Source organism: Lytechinus pictus, chromosome 18 (genome assembly GCF_037042905.1).
Source record: "Lytechinus pictus isolate F3 Inbred chromosome 18, Lp3.0, whole genome shotgun sequence".
Taxonomy (NCBI): domain Eukaryota; kingdom Metazoa; phylum Echinodermata; class Echinoidea; order Temnopleuroida; family Toxopneustidae; genus Lytechinus; species Lytechinus pictus.
In genome coordinates, this window is record NC_087262.1 from 13685412 (window position 1) to 13707491 (window position 22080).

The window sequence follows — 22080 nt, forward strand, 5'->3', positions numbered from 1 at the left end:
ACAGTTTGCATGACCCCGGGGCACTCACACTCTGACTTTTAAGACTATATTATTCATTGGGACTGAAGATCGAGGAACTAGTAGAGTTCCATTTATTTGCATAATTACATAAGTGCTAAACCGTGGCAAATATTGATCACCATTCTTTACAATCGACGTTCAGCATACAGGACACAGAACGGTAATAGAGAAGTTTCCATTTATCCTGTACGTGGTCTCCTTCAAATAAATTGGACTTACATATATATAGCATACTGCGGGGGAAAAACATATAGTGTGAGTATATCCTGTTACAAAATATAGAGGCAAATTCATAATATGCATTGATCGGCGCGCGGGTTTCAGACTGGTCTCATTCCTAGGCCTATTTGGACTACAAAGTTGGTTTTTAATAACGGTAAATGATCATACACCATATAGGCAGCACGGTCAGCAACCTCTGGAAATCGATCAGGTTGGTATACCGAAATGTGAAATTTGCCCCATATTACCTTCATTTTTGGGAGTGATAACTTTTTTTTTCTTGATTGGTTTTCATTTTTCATCTATTTACGATTTGTGTGTTTTTTGTTGTGGGGGGGGGGGGATGGGGGAGCCTTGTCAATTTTTGTCAAAACTAACCCCCTAATAAAAAATTGTTCCCAGGCCCCTGCTATTGTAATTCCTGTGGGGTGCAACACGAGCGTCGGTAAAATGAAGTGGCTTATATTATCACATATCCCACAGTGATATATCCTTTCTATAAGTATGATAGTGTTTTGTTTGATATTTTATTGTATTCTCTTCTTTTATATTATTATATTCTGTTTGGCATTCTATTTCATTCTACTGCATTGTACTATATTTTACTATTAATATCACATTATGTTATATATATTATTTTACATTATATCATATTATACTATACTTTTTATGTATATATATCTATAATATAATATATCATATAAACTATTCCAATTTATCCTTGACAGCTGACTGGATGAATGCGCGTCACATGATATTCAGAGGAATATTGCACCCGTGCAATAGCAAGTCGACTATTAAAATGAAATTTGTTACGTTATATTCCATTTTACCGTAAAACTTTATTTCATTTTATGATATTATATTCCAGTAGCGTAACGAATATCAAAAATTTGAGGAGGGTATATGGCGTATCGCTCAAAATTTACTAAAAAGTTGCGAGCGAGCAAGCAAAAATTTCAACATTTTTATTCCAAAATATCAATAATTTTGTGATAGACTTTGACATAATATTCAGGAAATAATATTATATTTCATCCTTTTCTCTTTTTTTTTCTTGGTCTTGATTTTTTTTTTTTTGGGGGGGGGGCGGGGGGGGGGCAAGAGCCCCCCAAGCCACCCCCCCCCCCATCTGTACCCCACTGTTCTATTCTATCGTAATTCTATCTCCCCTTCTTTCTCCCTTTCTATCTTTTAATCCCAAACCGTCTCATTTCTCTCATATTTCTCTCTCTCCATCTCTCTGTGTCTATCTCAAAGAAAGATTATAATTATACACAGAAGGCTGATAGATAATTTCTTTCACTGTCTTTCATTATAGGCCTATATTATGTTCTCTGGAATAGCCCTGTGTAATCCTCTGTGAATGTCATTTTCAACAATAATGGTTTGTTATGTCGTTATTTTGTTAATAGCTAATCTTCTATCAAAGGTCAAGTCCACTCCTGGACAAAATCAAGTTGATACGAACAATAGAGAAAATCAAATCAAGCTTTACTATGGAAAATGTCATCAAAATCGGATGGAAAATTGTTTTATTTGTAACTTTACTTTTTTTCACAAAGCAATTAATGCACAATTATGCACATTGGGGGTACAATGAGAGAGCCCGGGATGGCACAGATTCATTTAATAATAATAATGATAATAATAATAATAATAATCCAATTCAATTCAATTCTTTATTCCATTTCCATTCAAAACATAATACAAAGTAATATAAAGTAATACAAATCAAGTACAATATTACAGACGAGCATTCTTACTTCGTAAAACAAACAAAAACAGTATAATATTGAGCATAAATGGAAATGAGGAATAATAAATGGAAATAAATGGAAATAATAATAATACATAGGATTTATATAGCGTCGTTTCCATTTTGATTAAATGTCTCTGTATTTTTCTTACCATGTATTTTAATTGATACCCTGCAAAGCATGTGTAATACAGTTTTTACTGCGATACATGCCTATTGAATAAACCATGAAATGAAATTAAATGCTCAATGCACTTAGTAGAAAGCAAAACATAAAAGTAAAGAGAACTTAGAGAAGTATAAGAAAAGGTACATTATAAATAACTTAATACATAGAAAAGTTCGGGTTTTTTATCACCAATATTGGTTACAATATGGAGCGCTGAGACCCAGTGGATTAGTCTCCGGACTTTGAAACAGAGGGTCGTGGGTTCAAATCCCAGCCATGGCGTAGTTTCCTTCAGCAAGAAATTAATCCATATTGTGCTGCACTCAACCCAGGTGAGGTGAATGGGTACCTGGCAGGAATTTATTCCTTGAAATGCCGAGCGCGTAAAAGCTGCTTGAGCTACAGCCAGGGTAATAATATCCAAGTCCTTTGGAAGCGCATAGAGATGTTATTCATAATGTGTTATGCGCTATAAAAGAACTGACTATTATTATTATTATTACAACAATAACAATTCCATACACTCACGGAATAAAACACTGTTCTACACTACAACGAGGAAGAAATCATAATTCGAATATATAACATAAGAAAAGAAATAGTGAGTTGGTGATGTCATGGGTTCCCTTAGTTGGCATTTTGGTCTCAATTTTTTGGAGGCCTTAAAACTAATAGACACTAATATTTTTCTCTATTTTAGGCCTTTTCTACTCACTTTTTCTGTCTTAATGACAATGTAACTTAATATCCTTTCATACATGAACATGAAATTCAATGTCTTTATTAGGTCACAGATGTACTTTGATCACGACTTCAAAATGATCAGGGTTGCATGGCCAACGCGATCTTTGCCCACGTTAAAAAAGTAAAATTTAATTAAAAATATATAATATGTTGCTGTGTTTGTAGAGAGCGCTGATAATATAAAGTGTTGACCTCAGAATCATTGTAAGTATTGACTTTGATGATACTGCACTAATATTTTTTCTTTTACTAAATTGATTAATTATAACGTTTTCTATAATTTGTGCTATACAGTATAGACAGAGTGTTTTACCAACTATATCCACAAAATATTGTCTGTATTAATTAATGAATTCATTCATTGATAAATTGATCGATTGATTGATTGATTGATTGATTGATTGATTGATTGATAGATTGATTGATTTGTTGATCGATCGATTGATTCATTGATTGATTGATTCATTCATTCTTTCATTCATCTCGCAGAAGATTATGGCCGCCGGTACGAACCACAGGTCAACCGAGGCAACGGAGCCGTACCTAGCCGATGCCACCCTTCAGATTCTTGGGGACACCCAGCTCTCAAACCTCACTTTCCTAGAAGGATCGGAAGTTGGTAAGAAGCTTTTCAAAGCGAAAGATCTCTGGAGGGACAACGGAGCCGTGGTTCTGGCAGTGAGGAGGCCTGGATGATCCTTGTGTAAGGGGGTAAGTTACCCGGAAATTAAAGCTGTATAGGTATTGAAACTAAAACGAAATTTATACAGAAAGACACCCCCCCCCCCCCACAAAAAAGAGCTTAATGTTCAAACACACAACGTTTCCTTCTTTCACGTGATCAGGTTACCTAGATCGAGATATTCTAAGGAAGTTGCCCGGTAGTGATCAATTTGACGAAATAACTGGACAGAAATTAAGACCCCGGTGGGCGAAAACGTCCAGGCCTAGCCCCTATAGTAATTTGGCGGTTTTTTTTAACCGTGTCGATATCATTGATGATGTAATCGTATGTTTATGCTGTTATGTACAAGGATGGATCATAACTGTGCTGTCTCAATAATCTTCACTGGCTTTCTTCTCCTTATAGGAAGCCAGAACGGTTTCCTCCTTGAAGCCAGAGCTGGATGCCCGGGGTATCAAGCTTTATGCTGTTCTCCGAGAATCGCTTGGCTACCAAGACTTCCTGCCTTTCTTTGATGGCGAAGTTTTCCTTGACACCAAGGTGAGTCCGAGGTTCCGTCAACTCCTATACTTCGAGTCATCGATCATGTCGATCTTTCCGTTTACACTGCTATCACTATAACAGCACCTACCCTCATCAGAAGCGGATCTAGAGGGGGGGTTGGGGGGGTTGCAACCCCCCCCAAAAAAAAAAAATCTGGGGACCATTTTTTAAAATCTTATCTTTTTTTTTAAACTTGTAATGCAAGAAAACGCCATTTTCACACACAGATTTTCAAAAATTTTCCCTACTGTGGGAGGGGGGACACCCCCCTCCCACACCCTCCCCCCTCGCTCGCTCCGCTCGCTTGGACTCGGTCGCTACGCTCCCTCGCATACCACCCCAACCCCCCCCCCTCTTTATAAAAAGCTGGATCCGCCCCTGCGTCATCCTCTCCTTTTTTTTACTATCTATCTATCTCTCTCCCTCTCTCTCTCTCTCTCACGTTTTTTTCTTAACACTGCAAACGTGGTATCAACAATGCACATAGAATCTTTTATTTATTTGATACAAGATGAAAACCTATATGTCTACAAGCTTTGCTTTTTAATAGGTTCCTCATATTTCACGATATTGTATTTCTTTGTAAAACACTACAACTATGTATTTTTTGTCATCTTCTCAAAATTATGTTCAAGATGTATGTTTTTGTGGAATGTGAACAAATAAATCAAATCAAAAAAAAAAAAAAGAGTAGTGTAGATAAAATGCCTTGCTCGAAGGCCGTGCCGGGAATCGAACTCGAACTCAGGACTTCCATGGAATAGTCGGGCGCCTTAGACCACTTAGCTACGGCACCTTACACCAACACGACTACGCACACACCATAATCTATCAACCTCTTTCATAAATCACCCCCCCCCCCCATACCTTCTCTAGTTACCCCAATCGTCGATGACAGACATTAACATCACCACCTTCACCGCCATCTTCTCCATCTTCAATTAACCTCTATTATTTACTTTGACTCTGAATATCAAATCCTGATTGATCCTATATCGTCTAGATGAAATTCTATGGACCAAAATTCAGAAAGAGGGGATTCTTCTCCATTTTCAAGAAAGACACATTTTCAGTCGGGTGGAAGTTCAAGAAACAGGGTATTCCTCTCAACTTGAAAGGTGAGTATAATTAAAAAAAAATAATAATTAAGTAAATTTGCCTTATCATATCGATGAAATCAGCCTTTGATAATTAAATGCAGATAGCGTAATTATTTCTAATATCGCGTTTTTTTCTTAAAATTTTGCAGCCTGTGAGTATAGGCTCTCTGTCTTGTAAATAGGATCTTGCTGCTTATTTCTCACACCTTACTTCAGATTTTCGTGTGCCTTTAGATTTAAAACGTTTTGATCATGTAAGAAGTGTATTTTCGTCATCATCTTTTTCTTTTTCTTTCCCATCTGAGGGTCATGTATAAAATTATACCGATTCAGGGATTGCGACCATTACTGGATTCAAAGTATCGAATCATTATAGTTATGACATTCTTGTTTATAATTAATGTGACACACTCGCAACTTTGCATTATTTGAATTAGGCCTATAGCGTTAATAATGTTAAATAACGTTATTTTTGTATGTCATTGTCCCATATGCCCCCCCCCCCCCCTCTCCCTCTCTTTCTGAATCAGGTGACGGTTGGACTCTCGGAGGAATCTTTGTCATCGGCCCAGGAGAGACGGGGCTCATCTATGAATACCCTAACCAATCATTCGGGGACATGGTCGAAACATCAAATGTCATTGACGCAGCTAACAAGATCAAACCATTAGCGGAAAAATAAGGAGAGGACTAAAACGTTCTGATTCTTGAAAGATTTATTATTCACTGATCTGCATCCCGCCGCTGCCACCACTAAAGATTGAATAATAATACTACAGTCACACCAATGAAACCAACCCCAAACCAACCAATGTCAGCACTAGCGAACCTAAGGGGGGCAGACTGCCCACCCCCCCCCCCCCCTGACGAGTCACAAGCACACACAAAAAGGAAGCGAAAAAAGGGAAAGAAAAAAGAAAAGAGGAAAAAGGAAAGAGAGAAAAAAGGGGAAAGGGGAAAAAGAAGAAAGAGTTTAAGAGAAAGGGAAAAAAAACTGGACTGCTGACTGTCGGAAAAAAATATAAACTGTCGGGCACACGGGGCTGTTCCAACTGAATCGGTTTTTTAGTTCAACCATCTTTGTCGGTAAATGTCAATTAAACTGTACACTTTTATCGGTAAATTGTGATTTTTACGCAATGCGACTTTTAGAGCTCTCTGTACAGATAGTGAGTACGGACTTGGCTGACCAGGGACAGAACATCTTTTTGGTAATGCAATTAAAACAATAAAAATTTCGCTCGCGCTAAGCGCTTGCATCAAGTTTTTAGTTGGATACCTAAAATAAATGTCTAGTTTTCAGGTTAAAATATCAAAAAATTTCAGCTCACACTTTGCACTCGCGTCAATTGATTAGTTAGAAACCAATTTGTGCGCGGTTACAAAAAGTGCTTATAATATCCAGTTCTAAGGCCGGAATATCAAAAATTTCAGATCGCACTTCGTGCTCACATATATATAACTGTTTAGGTATCTCCATCCTGTTCATAGTTGAATGAAGTGTTTAGAATGTCCGGTTTTCAGGTCGGAATATAAAAAATCAAAAATATATCATTATAGAAACCAATTTGTTCACGGTTACAAAAATTGCTTAGAATATCAAGTTCTTAGGTCGGAATATCAAAAATTTCAGCTCTAGCTTCGCAAACGCATAAAATTCCATCCTGTTCATAATTAAAGGACAAGTCCACCCCAACAAAATTTTGATTTGCATAAAAAGTGAAAATTTTAACAAGCATAACACTGAAAATTTCATCAAAATCGGATATAAAATATGAAAGTTATGATATTTTAAAGTATCGCTTAATTTCACAAAACAGTTATATGCACACATCCCGGTCGGTATGCAAATGAGGGAACTGATGACATCACTCACTCACTATTTCTTTTGTATTTTATTCTATGAAATATTCTAATTTCTCCTCATTGTCCTTGTGAAACAAAGTTTTATTTCTTCCTGAACATGTTGAATTACCATTGCTTATCATTTATGGTTCAGTCAAGTTAGTCCTTATTGTCAAATCTGCAAATATTGAAATAATGTATAATTCGAACAATGAAAAACAAAAAGAAATAGTGAGGGGCATCATCGATTCTCTCGCGCGTTTGCATGTGACTAAATTGTGCATATAACTATTTTGTGAAAAATAAGCGAAACTTTAAAATGTTATAACTTTCTTATTTTGCATCCGATTTTGATGAAATTTTCAGCATAATGCTTGTCTGATTTTTCTCTATTGATTCGAATCAACATGTTTACGAGGGGGACTTGACCTTTAAATGAAGTGCTCAGAATGTAAAGTTTTCAGGTAGAAATATCAAAAATTTTCAGCTCGCGCTTCGCGCTCACACCAATTAATTGTTTTTAACTACCATCTTGTTCATAGTTTTTTTTTTAAAAGGTGCTTAGAATGCCCACTTTTCAGGGGGAATATCTCAAGTTTTCAGCTCGCATCTATTAATTATTAAGTTAGAAACCAATTTGTTCATGGTTTCTAAAAGTGCTTAAAATATCAAGTTCTTAAGTCGGAATATCAAAAGATTTAGCTCACGCTTCGCGCCCGCACGACTGTTTTAGATACCCATCATGTCAAACTACTTAGAATGTCTAGTGTCCAGTTAGGAATATCAAAATTTTTAGCTCGCGCTTCGCGCTCGTATGATTTATTAAGGAAGATACCCATCGTATTAATAATTAAGGGCACAAAATGTATCGTTTCATGTCTAAATTTTTAGAAAAAAATCAGCTCGCACTTCGCGCTCGCAATTATCATTTTTATATTATTACTTTTAACTGATTTCAATGCCAAATACCTTTTTTATAACGTCTCCAAATCAGCAGAATTGGGAACATAATGTAAACACCTTCAAAGAGGAATAAAAGAAGTATGTTTATATAAACATTGCAATTACCACTTGATTAGAAATATATCGATCACGATCCAATACATTTCATTTCTGGAATGATATACAAAAAAAAAATTAATTTCGACAATAAAGTGCAATCGCCCGATAGCAAATATCAGTAGTAGCAAGATCCAAACTGTTTTATTAGGTACCCCTGGGTAACCTTTCCCACCTTCAGTGCCACTGCCAGACCTACACATCCAAACGTGTATGGGCTGCAAAATGCAGGGCAACGAGGACTGCGAGGTGCCCAAATATCCTCGTGTATTGGTAATTTTATGACCGAATGTATAATTTCTGCACGTTTCACATCATGTAAAAGGCTAAATAATAATTAAAAAATGTTCGCTCGCTTTGCTCGCTCGAAAATTTAAAATTGTGAAGTTGATATTTGGGCAATTATTATCAGCCCCTGCTTGAAAAAATTGTACCTATATACGTCCATGCCTACTACCTCCCCCCACCTTGTTCATTCTTGTCACTTGCCCCCCCCCCCCCACCCCCTGACGAAATATGCCAGGTACGCCACTGAATGTGAGGCATTGGAAATTACGTATTGAATTCGGTCAGTCAGGAGTCGGTTATTTGGTAAGACTGGAGCTTAAAAAAAAGAGAATACGTACGTCCTCATGGAGAATTTGCCATATTCATAACGAGTTTTCATTTTCAAACTGTTCTTGTTTCCGGGGGGAGGGGGAATCTTGTCATTTTCCTCGACTCTTATACGTCTTTATTTTATTTCGAAACAGGTATACAGTGTCCAAGTTTTATACATAGCATTGTTAATCTCCTGAAATATTAAAATTATTAAATAATTTGTGTTCATGTATATAATGATATATCAATTTAATATGCAATCATGTAAAATATATTGTTACTTCAAACAATCGCACAGTATACGTTAAATAGAAAAAAAACTATGATATTAATGACGGATCGATTTCAAAAGCAATTTGATGCAGAAATTGTCTCGAGATGTGCACTTCGTAGGTTTTTTTTCTGAACAAAATAGATTGTGCAATTGCTTAGAGTGAATGAAATCTGTTTTCCAGTGAAAATAAATGACTCTGAATATGATATTAGATTCGTCGTACAGTCTTCTGTCATTGAAATTGGATTGGTGATGACGATGATGCCATGATGATGGTGATGCTGCTGCTGATGATGATCATGATGATGATGATATTTATCGAATATTACAGTAGGAGCATGAGTAAACCTTCCGACCTCTGTTGATTTGATAGAGTCCAAAATTGGTGTTTCAGAATGCTTCAAAATTACCATTCGGTGGATAAATCTTATTTTATTCCCTTTGCGAACATTATTTTTTCTAAGTTACTAAATACATGCATAAACATCTCCTACATGAGGTGTTAATTTTAGGGGTTTATGATAACCATTACCCAGTCAGGAAGTAGACCATTAACCTCTTTTACTTTGATACAGTAAACATAATGTTTCTAAATACTTCGAAGTTATACCAACATGTGGATATTTCTTACTATAAAATGATAAACGTTCCTTGGTATTATGCACTGTTTCTTAATACAATATATATATATATATTTATAGAACATGAATTTTAAGTTGTTATGCTTTATAACCACTCGGTCTATCAGTAGACCATACACCAGTGGCGGATCAAAGGGGGGACACGGGCCGGATGTTTGAAAGTCATATTTTTAATATGAATATGCCGTTCATGCAGAAAAGTGCCCCCCCCCCCCTCCTTTTGAAAGTGGCAGCAAATATTTCAAATGGGAATATGTCTTTCTTAATTTGGATTTCTTCCTGAATGAATCGAAACATGAATAAATTTATCAAGCATTATTTGTTTATTTACTTTCGTATTTTTTAAAACATGGTATAGCCCCCTCAGTAGTAAGATACTCGTATTTGGGGGTGTATGATACAAAACAAAAATGCAAACGTAGTACAAAGGAAAAAAATTCATAAATAAGATGGCATTTTCAGGTAAACAGACAGGTCAATATTATTATTCCAATTATTATAAGTTTACACCTATATACAGTACGTTGATTTTAGGTAAGGGTAGGTTTTTAACCCCCCCCCCCCCCGGCCCGACCCACCCATAATCTATATCCCCAAACTGTCAAAGGTACGGATTGTATAACCGGCTTAATGAATGCCTCAATGACTTCTTACATCATGCATGCAAAACACCATACGTGCTTCCCCTGCAATTCACAATAACACCGTAATTCTTTTGGGTTCCATATAGACTCTTCCACACACAAGTAAACAATATATTGTACATTAATATTTCATCGCAATCAATGGCGGACTTTGCGATATCGTCTCTTCTCGGCACTCCGAGTCTATCTGTGCTGTTCGCTGCGGTCGTTCTATTACTTGTCTACTCCTGGATCGGTCCCAGGACGGGTCTGAGGCACCCCCCTGGTCCGCCAGGTCTACCGTTCCTCGGAAGTGTCTTCACCCTGCTTTTCTCGAAGCTTCAGCAGCATGAACTGCTCTTTAAATGGAGCGGGGAGTATGGCGGGATTTTCTCGTTTACCCTTGCAGGAGGCCGGGTGGTCGTCCTGAGCGACAAGGAGCTGATCCAGGAGACACTACAGGATCCTTATGTCAATGACAGGATCCCCTTCCCGGCATGCATCACGATCTATGGAAGAGAAAATACAGGTAAGGTGGTTGATTGTACCATTGAGGTGCCAAAAAGTTAAGTGAGAAAATAGTGTATGTAGTGTTTGGAAACGAATGAAAAGCGATACACTCAAAACTGAAATGAAAAAAAAAAATTCAATATCAGTCTTCTCGTTTGCCGTCATACCATATACAAACATATAGTCGCCTTCTGCATGTACAATCTCCTTTTCCTATGTAATCACTAAAATGACTGAACATTGTTGAACACTATTTAGTTATCATATCAGTAATATAGGCATATTATCTGATAAATAATAACAAAACTTGGCATGTTGTCAACAGATGATCCGTATCTACAAGCGCCAGGTGATATACTTTATTTTCAATATCTTCCTTCTCTGAAAGAACTTGTTTCTGATATGTGCCTTTTATTTGACAGCAGAATGAGAGAAGGTAAGAGTGAAGGGAGATAAAGAGAATGAGAGGAAAAAAGAGAAAGATGGATAGAAAGTGAAAGGGAGGCAAATTCTGAATAAACATTAAAATATCTCCCTTGAAATTCAAATCGAAATCCCTCTAATACACGAGACGATGGATTACAGGTATTGATATTTTTCTATTATATTCTATTGATCGGTGAGTCGTACTCTTCCGAATCAGACTACTCTATTGTAATTTCTCTATCTATTTGTCTGTTTGGATGGAATAAGTGCGTTTTCTAGAAATTTTTATAAACGTACCTCTTTATAAAATGTTGTAGTACAAACATGAGAAATAAAATATTCAGGACATAAGCTGGGGTCCAGAAATGAATAGCTGAATTTTCACATTCTGATGCCGGTGATGGATCGGTGGTGGTGGTGATTATGATGATGATGATTATGATAATAGCAATGATGATAATAAATCCTTAACTTTTTCATCACCATCATCATTATTTTGAGGCCTATTCATGATTGTTATCTTTATCAAAATGATATGACCACCTAAGAAATAATATATAGTATAACATCATCTATACCAAAAATAAGTAACAATGTAGATAGAAATCGTGTTCGTCTATGCAGGGATCGCCTTTGCAAGCGGACCGGTATGGAAGGAGCAGCAACGGTTTTTCCTGACCGTCTTCCGCAAGGTCAACGCCAGTGTCATCAAGTTTGAAGACATCATCCAGGCCCAGGGGCTTCGTCTCCTGGACGAACTTGAAAAACAGGAAGGACAACCTTTTGACCCTTCCGATCTGGTCATGGTGACCATCTCCAATGTGATCCTGAAGATAGTCGCAGGGAGGACGTACGAGTATGACGATCCCACCTTGCTGCGAATGGCAACCTGTTCAAATAGACTTGCCGACATCATTGGACCTGCTGGGTTGTTCGGTAATACCGATCTTTCATGCTGTTTCTCTGTCTCTTCCTCTACTAGCTCTCCCTCACCCCCCCCCCCCCCATCTTCCCCATCTCCCCTTCTCTATTTCCCTCTGTCTGTCTGTCTCTCTCTCTCTCTCTCATTTGTACCAGCTAGGACATGGCTCGCGCCAGACTATTTTGATAGGGGCAAGAATGCTTTCGCAATTGAATAAAAGGGATATTTCATACGACCCAGACCCCTCTTTTTGTATAACTCTAGTTTCTTTAACTTTTTTTTCTTCTTCTGTTTTCATTCGTTCACAACTTTGGTGAACTGCCCCCCCCCCTCCCCTTGTCCTTTCCACCTTATAGCGCTGGCACCAAAGACGCATACAGCAAACGGAAAAGAAAATCATAATCTCCTTAGATCAGGAAAATAATCATTTGAAGATAATTACGGTCAAGAATTCTTTTTAATACATTAAATCTTTTCTTAAACGAAGGGGTTTGGTTACTGTGTCTCTTCCACAATCATCCATTAGAGACATCAGGCATGTTAAGAAAAGGGAAATTCAAGCCCGGTTCCTCATTATGCTACCACTTTGACTACTTTAATTTAGGAATGATACCTGGTCTTGTTTCCTTACCCCTACCGGCTAAACGTCAATTGACTGATCTGATGAGAGAAATGGTAGGCTTTATCAAGGAGCATGTCGACGAACACAAGGCGAACTTTGTCCCGGAAGTTCTACCTACTGACTTCATGTCCTGCTACTTGAAAGAGATAGCTGATAGCTCCGAGGTACATAGCAATTATTGTCAGTCTGATATGTTGTACAATGCTATGATCAGGAGGTACTTTTAATTATACATGTTTAAAAAACATATATATTTATGCATTGCAGTGCATCCTACCTGAATTAAATAAAATCCTTTTTAGTGATTGGTTGGAATAGCATCATGTGAGCTAACATTACAGATTTTAAGTTGATGTAACATGGAAGAGTTATTATATGCGATGCTTTTTTCGCTTTTGTCATTCTTATCTTGTGAATGAAAGATGGGAATGCATCATCTCCTGACGAGTTTTGTACAAATATGATACCTTCTAGAATCCTGAAACAACATTCGATGACACGAATATGCTGCAGACCTGTTGGGATGCCATGTTTCCAGGCTACGAAACAACCATCTCAGCTTTCAGATGGGCCTTGCATCTCCTCGCAGGTCATCCCGATGTTCAATCAAGAATTCGTCATGAAATTTTCGACGTCGTCGGCCGAGACCGTCTCCCGGGGTACGGCGATCGTCAGAGGATGCCGTACATGGAATCAACAGTTGTGGAATGTCTTCGACTGAGGCCCGTCATCCCCTACGTGGCGCCGCACATTGTATCACGTGATAGCAAGATAGCCGGATATGACGTCAAAGTCGGCACAAGGGTCACGGTCAATCTGTGGTTTTTGGCGCGGAGTCCTACCTTGTGGGAGGATCCGGACGAGTTTAAACCTGAACGATTTCTGGATGATGAAGGCTCCTATGATAGATCGCGAGAACCCTTACCTTTTAGCTATGGTGAGTATCATCACAAATGCTAGTCACACCAATAAGAACGACTTGAGACCGACCGCTCGAAGCTGAATGTTATTTTGAGTAGATGGCATATGATCGGTCGGTTTGAAGTCGATTTCGGCGCTATGACTTTGGCATGGTAGGCACAAATGGTATGGCATCAACGAATAAGCTATTCAACAAGATCACCTAAAACCAAACACCCCCAAAATTTGTTTTTGGCGTCCTAAACTAATGATCTTATTCATATTATTGTCATCAGTAAACCTTGTTGATGTGATGTCTAACGTCAATATGCTACAGAAGGCTCCTTAATTAGAGAACCATCTTAGCGTTAACCGATGGAAATACATTTCCAAGAGTCTTCTGTCCCCATTGCAGCTATACCAGATGAAAAAGATGGGGGCAAGTCACAGCCTTGCTTGACTCCGTTGCAGACAAGGAATGATTATAGCAATCTCCTAACTTTGTCTTGCAAACGAGCTAGCGCTCCATGCTGCAGTTGCTGTAGCAGGACATGATGATGAAATTTCGGAGACATCAAAAAAAAAATCATCATGATTCTTAGGTCATTTCCCTCAACAGCATCCTTGCCTGGGCCTTGGCTAGAGCAACATAGTTGGAATAAAATTGGTTCTTTTCTGACATTTCTTCTGTAGTTTCCTAGCAGCTAGTTAACACTAACTGAATAATCCCGAAATTTACACTGGTTTTCTGGTAGAAGACCTTGCTAAAGTGTGCTACAAGGAAGTCAGGTAGCGTTCTGGTCAGAATCTTTCCTGCAAAAAGCAGCAGAGATATACTGCCATGATTGTATAATGTTTGGCAATTTCCTTTGAATTTGTACATGTATACTAAAAGGTTCGGCAAGCTCCTCGTAAGTCATATAGTACCATGTCACCTTATTTGTAGACCCCAGGGCCCCGTCTTAAAAAGAGTTACGATTAATCCGATCAACGTCAGCTATATGGAAATCCATCAGTGTCATAATTTTTTCTGCAGGAAGTTTGCACAATGTCCTTTGTAAGCAAAGAGAAGCACACTGAATTTCCAAGAAAACAATGAATGTATGAACATACATCAGATCTACAAAACATGTTGAACAAACATGCTTTTTTTATGTTAATGTTGGCGGCTTTCCATAGTTGTGGTTGTTCGGATCAATGGCAACTCTTTGTAAGACAGTACCGTGATGGAAGCAGTCTGAACTAGTTGCTTTGCCACATTTTACTAGGGATGTGGCTTCCTTGGTCTCCTCTAAATTTGGATTAGAATCCTCCATCTCACGGACTGGCAATTGGGGTATTCGGTCGATCGCAGCAAAGTCTGGAAGGTGGGAGGGTGGCACGATACCTTTACGATGTCGAAGTGTTCAGCCCATCTCTCGACGATCTTGTCTTTCTATATGGGTTTTTGGTGGAGTGGGACAGACTTCCTTATAAATGAACGATTTTTTCAATTTCTACAAAGATTTAAAAGTGTGCAGATGATAAAAAGCTAATTTATACTGGGTATGCAATTTCAGTAGGAATTGATAATAACATTAATAATGTAGGGTCAACGGACTCAAGTTGAACAGAGTTGCTTGATTCGTTTAACCATTTGTTTCTAAAGAACAACCGTAAACCAGGTCGTGTAAAATTTATACATGTTGCATGTTGTTTAATTTCGTTTTTACTATGTATACAATATAAGAATTTAGTGTTTATCCGTCTGACGGGGGGGGGGGCGTATATTCTGTGCATGAGTGTGCTTCGTAATATGTTACAAATATATTAATATCCAATTTTCCACTTCATCACTTTATTCCATGCAGGAAGAAGAACTTGTCCTGGTGACCAACTCGCTCGAATGGAACTATTTCTCATCTTGAGCTACGTTCTCCAGAGATTCACCCTGACTCTACCCGAAGGAGCCCCGCGGGATCATGGGGGCAGCATGGGCGCTACGTTCAGACCTAATCAGTATGAGTTACGAGCAACTAAAATCCCTCCATCAGCAGTCACATCGAAACCAGAATAAGAATAACAAATGCATATGAATATACTTTAAATTTATGTTTTTTAATTATAATGCAATTTATTTTTTTGAGAACCCTGTTGGAGCTTTAAAAATATGAATTTATACAAAGCCTACTCAGTGACTGAGAGGTGATAAGCGCATTCGTGGTGTTACAAAATTATGTAAATCGAACATTACGGAGGAGAAAAAAAGGATCAAATTAAATCACACAATATATGTACGCATATTTTAATAAAATTGATACTTCATTGCTATTACAGGATACGAGTTGTATTCATTTTTGTTGTTGCTACTATTATTATTGTTTTAAAGACAAATTGTAACAAGAAAAGAGCAGGTCGATGCGGTAAAGGGGAGAAAAAAGTATATAATACTTTTTAAATTCTATTTTATTCATTTTATCACAGTTAATAAACTTGCTATCCTTTAAAAGCTTGTTTACAGCAAGTAGGGAATCACACTTTTAAAAGAAATTTTGTTAATTTTCGTCTGATGATCTTGTTTTATATTCATAATTCAATTCATTCACATATATATATATATATATGTGTGTGTGTATGTGCGTGTGGGGGGGGGGGGGTGGGTGTGTGTGTGTGTGGGAGTGTGTGCGGGTGTGTGAGGGTGTGTGTGTATAATAGAAATAGTCTGCTTCGGCATAAGGAATAACATAATCACAATTGGTTTAGTATTAATGCCGTATAAATAAAATCGTAGATTTTAAAAGGAGCGTAGCTCAAAAAATTAAAGATAATTTCACACTCTTCGTCAGTGCCCATGATGTGACCAAAAAGAAAATTCAAAATTCGTTTCTGAAACAGTCGTGAAAAACTTGTCTGTAATTTTTTTTTTTTTTTACAATAAAATAAGAAAATGAAATCGAAAGGGAAGGAAAATACAATGAATAAATTAAATGAATGAATAATTGATGAACTTATGAATAAAAATACTTCAGCAAGAAAGAAAGGGTAGACTTTGATACATTTTTTTTTAATCCTACCAATTTCTAATGATAAATTGTCACTTGTTTAAATTTTAGGCAATAGAAAGGGGTGAATCTAATGGTATAACCTATTTTGTATTTTTACCATTTTTGTACTAGTCTTTTTGATTAAAAATCCCTGATCTGATAAGCGTTTCATGAGTTTTGTCTATGAATATCACAGGTAGGTATTATAGCCTACTGAATCCTTGTACCCGAATGACTTGTGGTAATTAAGTCGGTGAAAATTACAGACAAATGCCTTTATGAAAATGCGTAAGACATCCAATATTCAAATTCAACGTTATTTCCACAATTAAAATTAGATATACAATCATTGAAAAAAAATATATTTTACATGTGGATGGATCAAAGGAAGCACAACTGCTTATTAGTCCGGGTTATAATTGAGCAAGGTGCCACACGGAAAAGGAGAAATTTTCATATAGTGCTCCTGAACCAGTTTCTTACGCTGAATATTAATATATGAGGTAACCAGGCTGTATCCTGAAAATTAACCCGTGAGGGCGCTTTTTTCAAAATGGCCGCCAAATTTTTATAACATTTGAATTTTCGTACATAGATTTCGACATAAGCATTCCATTGCCACAAAATTAGTGTCATATGAAATACAAATAAATTTCCTACAATTTGGTACTATTTATAGGGCTGAGATTTTAAGTAGAAAACTGCATTTTGGGTCATTTTTTCTCAAAAATTGAAAATTTTGCAAATACATGATTTTACATAATTTTAAGAAAAATGAATCAATTACCTTGAAATGTTCCAGAAAACTTGATTGATATACTATTATTTTGTGGATGAAATTCCAACTCTGTTTTATTCTTTTTAGCAAAATTATAAGGTATCAAACTACAATACTTCAATTTCAGAAATGCCACTTTTTGTATGCATTTCCATAGACTAATACGTATAACATGTATAATACATGTTTGTACATGTATAATGTATAGTTCAAACTTAAATGCAATTATCTCCGCTCTTTAACCACTTGGAGAGTTAAGAGTAGGCTTTTCTCTATCAGCTACATAAAAAAAATGTTGGCACATCAAGGTCTGACCCTCTCATGGGGATGGGGGTGTCGAAGTCACCCCTCCCCCCCCCCCCCTGCCCTTGGCTATATCATGTTGTTGTATATTGCCTATTTGTCGGAAAAAATACTGTTTTTTGGAGCACCCATTGAGGCAAAAACAGGCATGTCTGCTATATCCAGTACAGCCACTTTGATTGCTTTGAAACTATTTTGAGAGGAAACAGTAGGATTTGTTATACCAGCTACATCTAAAGAAGTGGCACATCGAAGCCTACCCCTCTCGGGGGAGGCTTTTGCTTAATATTGCCAATCTATTTGAAAATTCACAATTTTGGACACAACATTGAGGCCAAAGAGCATTTGTGCTTTGTTGTACACCCCAATTTATTGATTTGAAACCACTTAGAGAGGAAAGAGTAGGGTTTGTTCTACCAGCTGCATATAAATAAACGCTGGCACATCGAACCCTAGCCCTTTCAGGGGCTGTCTAAGTCAACCCCCCTTCTATATCATGTATATTTATTGGATATTTCACCATTTTGGATCACCCATTGAGGCAAAAGCGCGTTTTTTCTATGTAGTACAGCCAATTTTATTTTCTTGCAATGACTTGGAGAAGAAAGTAGGCTTTGCTCTATCAGCTACATATAAAGAAGTGTTGGCAAATCGAAGCTTATCCCCTTCAAAATGTTCAGGGGGGCTGAAGAATTTATCCCTTTCATTTTCGGTATTTGACTATTTGTGTAAAAGTCACCATTTTTGAGCCCCAATTGAAGCAAAAAGGTGTCTCTGCCACTTTTATTGCCTTGAAACCATTTAGAGAGGAAAGAACAGGCTTTGCTCTATCAGCTACATACTGTATAAAGATGTGCTGGCAAATAAAAGCCTACCCCCTTCTGGGGGCTGTCGAAATCACCCCCTCCCCCCTTTGCACTATTGCCTATCTATATATTTAATACATGCGGCCCCAACATGATAAACAAACATTCTATGTGTTTTGATATTTCTTATGATGTAGAATTCGTGTAAATTGAGCTTTTTTTTATTTGATGTTGATTGAATTATTATGTAAATGATAATAAAGGGTTATGCAATTCGGCTTTTCAGCCTCTATAGATACCCTTGTTGAAATAAATCGTTTCAAATAAATAAATAAATATCTATTGGAAAATTCACAATTTTTGAGCCCCCATTGAGGTAAAAAGGCATCTCTGATATATATCAAAAAGGCGTCTCTGCCACTTTTGCCTTGAAACCACTTGAGGAAAGAACAAGCTTTGCTCTAGCAGCTACCTATAAAGAAATGCTGGCACATTGAAGCTTATCCATCTGGCTGGCTGTCAAATCACCCCACCCCTTTTGCATTATTGCCTAATTATTTGAAAATCCACAAATTTTTAGCCCCAATTGAGGCAATATGCACATCTGCTGTATAAAACACCCAATTTCATTTCCTTGAAACCAATTGGAGAGGAAAGAGTAGGTTCCCCTCTTTCAGCTGTATATATCAAATTGCTGCCATATCAAAGCCTGACCCACTTGAGGGGAATAAAGATAATACCCCACCTTTTTTACGATTTTGGCCAATTCATTGGAAAACTCGCAATTTTGGATCCCCCATTGAGGCAAAAAGGTGTTTCTGGTATATAGTAGAGCCACTTCTTTATATGTAGCTGATAAAGGAAAGCCTACTCATTCCTCTCAAAGTAGTTTTAAGGCGGTAATAGTGGCAGAACTATATATCAGAACCACCTTTTTGCCTCAATGGGGGCTCCAAAATGGTGAATTTTCCAATAAATAAGCATTAATGAAAAAGGGGTGGGGTGAATTCGACAGCCTCCTGGAGGGGGTAGGCTTTTATTTGCCAGCACTTCTCTATATTGCGGATAAAGCAAAGCCTATTCTTTACTCTCCAAGTGGTTTCATAGGTGAAAAAAGGCAGAACCATCATCAGAAATGACTTTTTGCCTCAATGGGGGTTCCTAAATGGTGATTTTTTTTTTCAATAGGCAATAATGCAAAAGGGATTGGGTGATTTTGACAGCCTCCTGGAGGGGGTAGGCTTTTATTTGCCAGCACTTCTTTATATGTGGCTGATAAAGCAAACCTATTCTTTCCTCCCTAAGTGGTTTCAAGGCAGTAAAAGTGGCAGAACTATATATCAGAAACGCCTTTTTGCCTAAATGGGGGCTTCAAAATGGTGATTTTTTAAATAAATATGCAATAATGCAAAAGGAATGGGGTAATATCAGCAGCATCCCGGAGGGGGTAGGCTTTTATTTGCCAGCACTTGTTCATATATAGCTGATAGAGCAAAGCCTACTCTTTCCTCTCCAAGTCATTGCAAGAAAATGAAATTGGCTGTACTATATAGAAGAAATGCCCTTTTGTCTCAATGGGTGATTCAAAATGATGTAATTTCCAATGAATAAGCAATAAACATGATAAAGAGGGGGAGGGTCTACTTAGACAGCGGCTGCCCCTGGGAGGGGTAGGTTTTGATGTGCCAGCGCTTCTTAATAATATGTAACTGATAGAGCAAAGCCTACGCTTTCCTCTCCAAGTAATTTGCAAGAAAATAAAATTGGCTATATGATATATAGTAGAAACCCCCTTATGCCTCAATGGGTGACCCAAAATGGTGAAATATCCAATAAATCGGTAATATACATGACATAGAAGGGGGGTTGACTTAGACAGCCCCTGAGAGGGCTAGGGTTTGATATGCCAGCGCTTATTTATATGTAGCTGGTAGAACAAACCCTACTCTTTCCTCTCTAAGTGGTTTCAAATCAATAAAATGGGGTGTACAACAAAGCACAAACGCTTTCTGGCCTCAATGTTGTGTCCAAAATTGTGAATTTTCAAATAAATTGGAAATATTTAGCAAAGCCCCCCCCCCCCCCCCCGAGAGGAGTAGGCTTCGATGTGCCACTTCTTTAGATGTAGCTGGTAGAGCAAAGCCTACTGTTTCCTCTCCAATTAGTTTCAAAGCAATCAAAGTGGCTGTACTGTATATAGCAGATATGCCTGTTTTTGCCTCAATGGGTGCTCAAAAAAACAGTATTTTTTTCCCAACAAATAGGCAATATACAACAACATGGTATAGCCAAGGGCAGGGGGGGGTGACTTCGACACCCCCATTCCCATGAGAGGGTCAGACCTTGATGTGCCAACATTTCTTTTTATTTAGCTGATAGAGAAAAGCCTACTCTTAACTCTCCAAGTGGTTAAAGAGCGGAGATAATTGCATTTAAGTTTGAACTATACATTATACATGTACATACATGTGTATACATGTTATACGTATAGTCTATGGAAATGCATACAAAAAGTGGCATTTCTGAAATTGAAGTATTGTAGTTTGATACCTTATAATTTTGCTAAAAGAATAAAACAGAGTTGGAATTTCATCCACATAATAATAGTATATTAATAAAGTTTTCTGGAACATTTCAAGGTAATTGATTCATTTTTCTTAGAATTATGTAAAATCATGTATTTGCAAAATTTTCAATTTTTGGGAAAAAATGACAAAAAATGCAGTTTTCTACTTAAAATCTCAGCCAAATAACCTACTTATCCCCTATAAATAGTACCAAATTGTAGGAAATTTATTTGTCTTTCATATGACACTAATTTTGTGGCAATGGAATGCTTATGTCAAAATCTATGTACGAAAATTCAAATGTTATAAAAAGTTGGCGGCCATTTTGAAAAAAGTGCCCTCACGGGTTAATTTTCAGGATACAGCCTGGTTACCTCATATATTCATATTCAGCGTAAAAAACTGGTCTAGCAGTACTATATGAAAATTTCTCCTTTTCCGTGTGGCACCTTGCTCAATTATAACCCGGACTATGGATTGGCCCAATAAGTTTAATGATAACGCATCATAAAAGCCTGCTGGTGTGAACATGCGAAAGTTAGAACCGTCAGCAACCAAAAACGTAGCTTTGAAGAAATGAATAGTGCCGTTTACGCCATGTTTGGCCACTAAAATGTTAGAATTCTAATGTTACTGACCCCACACCCTAAACTGAAGAAAAAAACACACAGGGGAACAATATTTGTGTCAGTCATCCCCTCGGCCCCCACCATGCACCGATCGATACCCATGTTCACAGCCATTGGCCATTGGTCAACCCTTTCCGTTTGGTTGTACCAGCTACCTGATACTATGATAAAACATAATTAAAGAATACAGGAAAGATTAAAAGAATATCCAATCAGTAAAACTCAGAAACTTAAATATGACACGGCAGGACGAATACCGAACCCGGATACCGAATCATAATCGAAAGCGCGGAGCGCCCCGCGCGTTTC

At 37.5% G+C, this 22080-nt stretch overlaps 2 protein-coding genes across 2 annotated transcripts; both read left to right on the plus strand.

Moving 5' to 3' along the window:
* Positions 1–3410: 3410 nt before the first annotated feature.
* On the plus strand, positions 3411–9232 carry LOC129281378 (peroxiredoxin-like 2A). Its single transcript, XM_064113456.1, has 5 exons — positions 3411–3593; positions 4006–4140; positions 5147–5261; positions 5774–6056; positions 8690–9232. Exons 1-4 carry the CDS (start codon positions 3411–3413, stop codon positions 5923–5925), a joined length of 585 nt encoding a protein of 194 aa, XP_063969526.1. The 3' UTR covers positions 5926–6056; positions 8690–9232.
* Positions 9233–10381: 1149 nt separating this feature from the next.
* Positions 10382–16185, plus strand: LOC129281166 (cytochrome P450 2F3-like). Its single transcript, XM_054917108.2, has 5 exons — positions 10382–10814; positions 11846–12157; positions 12748–12929; positions 13240–13702; positions 15516–16185. The coding sequence occupies exons 1-5, from the start codon at positions 10448–10450 to the stop codon at positions 15719–15721; spliced, it is 1530 nt and encodes a 509-aa protein (XP_054773083.2). The 5' UTR covers positions 10382–10447; the 3' UTR covers positions 15722–16185.
* Positions 16186–22080: the final 5895 nt, after the last annotated feature.

What these genes read in the sequence shown, in the direction of transcription:
- LOC129281166 (XM_054917108.2), top strand. Translation starts at nt 10,448, where the DNA reads ATGGCGGACTTTGCGATATCGTCTCTTCTCGGCACTCCGAGTCTATCT. An exon ending in AGATAGCTGATAGCTCCGAG is followed by an intron (nt 12,930 to 13,239) that starts GTACATAGCAAT and finishes GATACCTTCTAG; the next exon opens with AATCCTGAAACAACATTCGA. An exon ending in ACCCTTACCTTTTAGCTATG is followed by an intron (nt 13,703 to 15,515) that starts GTGAGTATCATC and finishes TATTCCATGCAG; the next exon opens with GAAGAAGAACTTGTCCTGGT.
- LOC129281378 (XM_064113456.1), top strand. Translation starts at nt 3,411, where the DNA reads ATGGCCGCCGGTACGAACCACAGGTCAACCGAGGCAACGGAGCCGTAC. An exon ending in ACGGAGCCGTGGTTCTGGCA is followed by an intron (nt 3,594 to 4,005) that starts GTGAGGAGGCCT and finishes TTCTCCTTATAG; the next exon opens with GAAGCCAGAACGGTTTCCTC. An exon ending in AAGTTTTCCTTGACACCAAG is followed by an intron (nt 4,141 to 5,146) that starts GTGAGTCCGAGG and finishes TATATCGTCTAG; the next exon opens with ATGAAATTCTATGGACCAAA.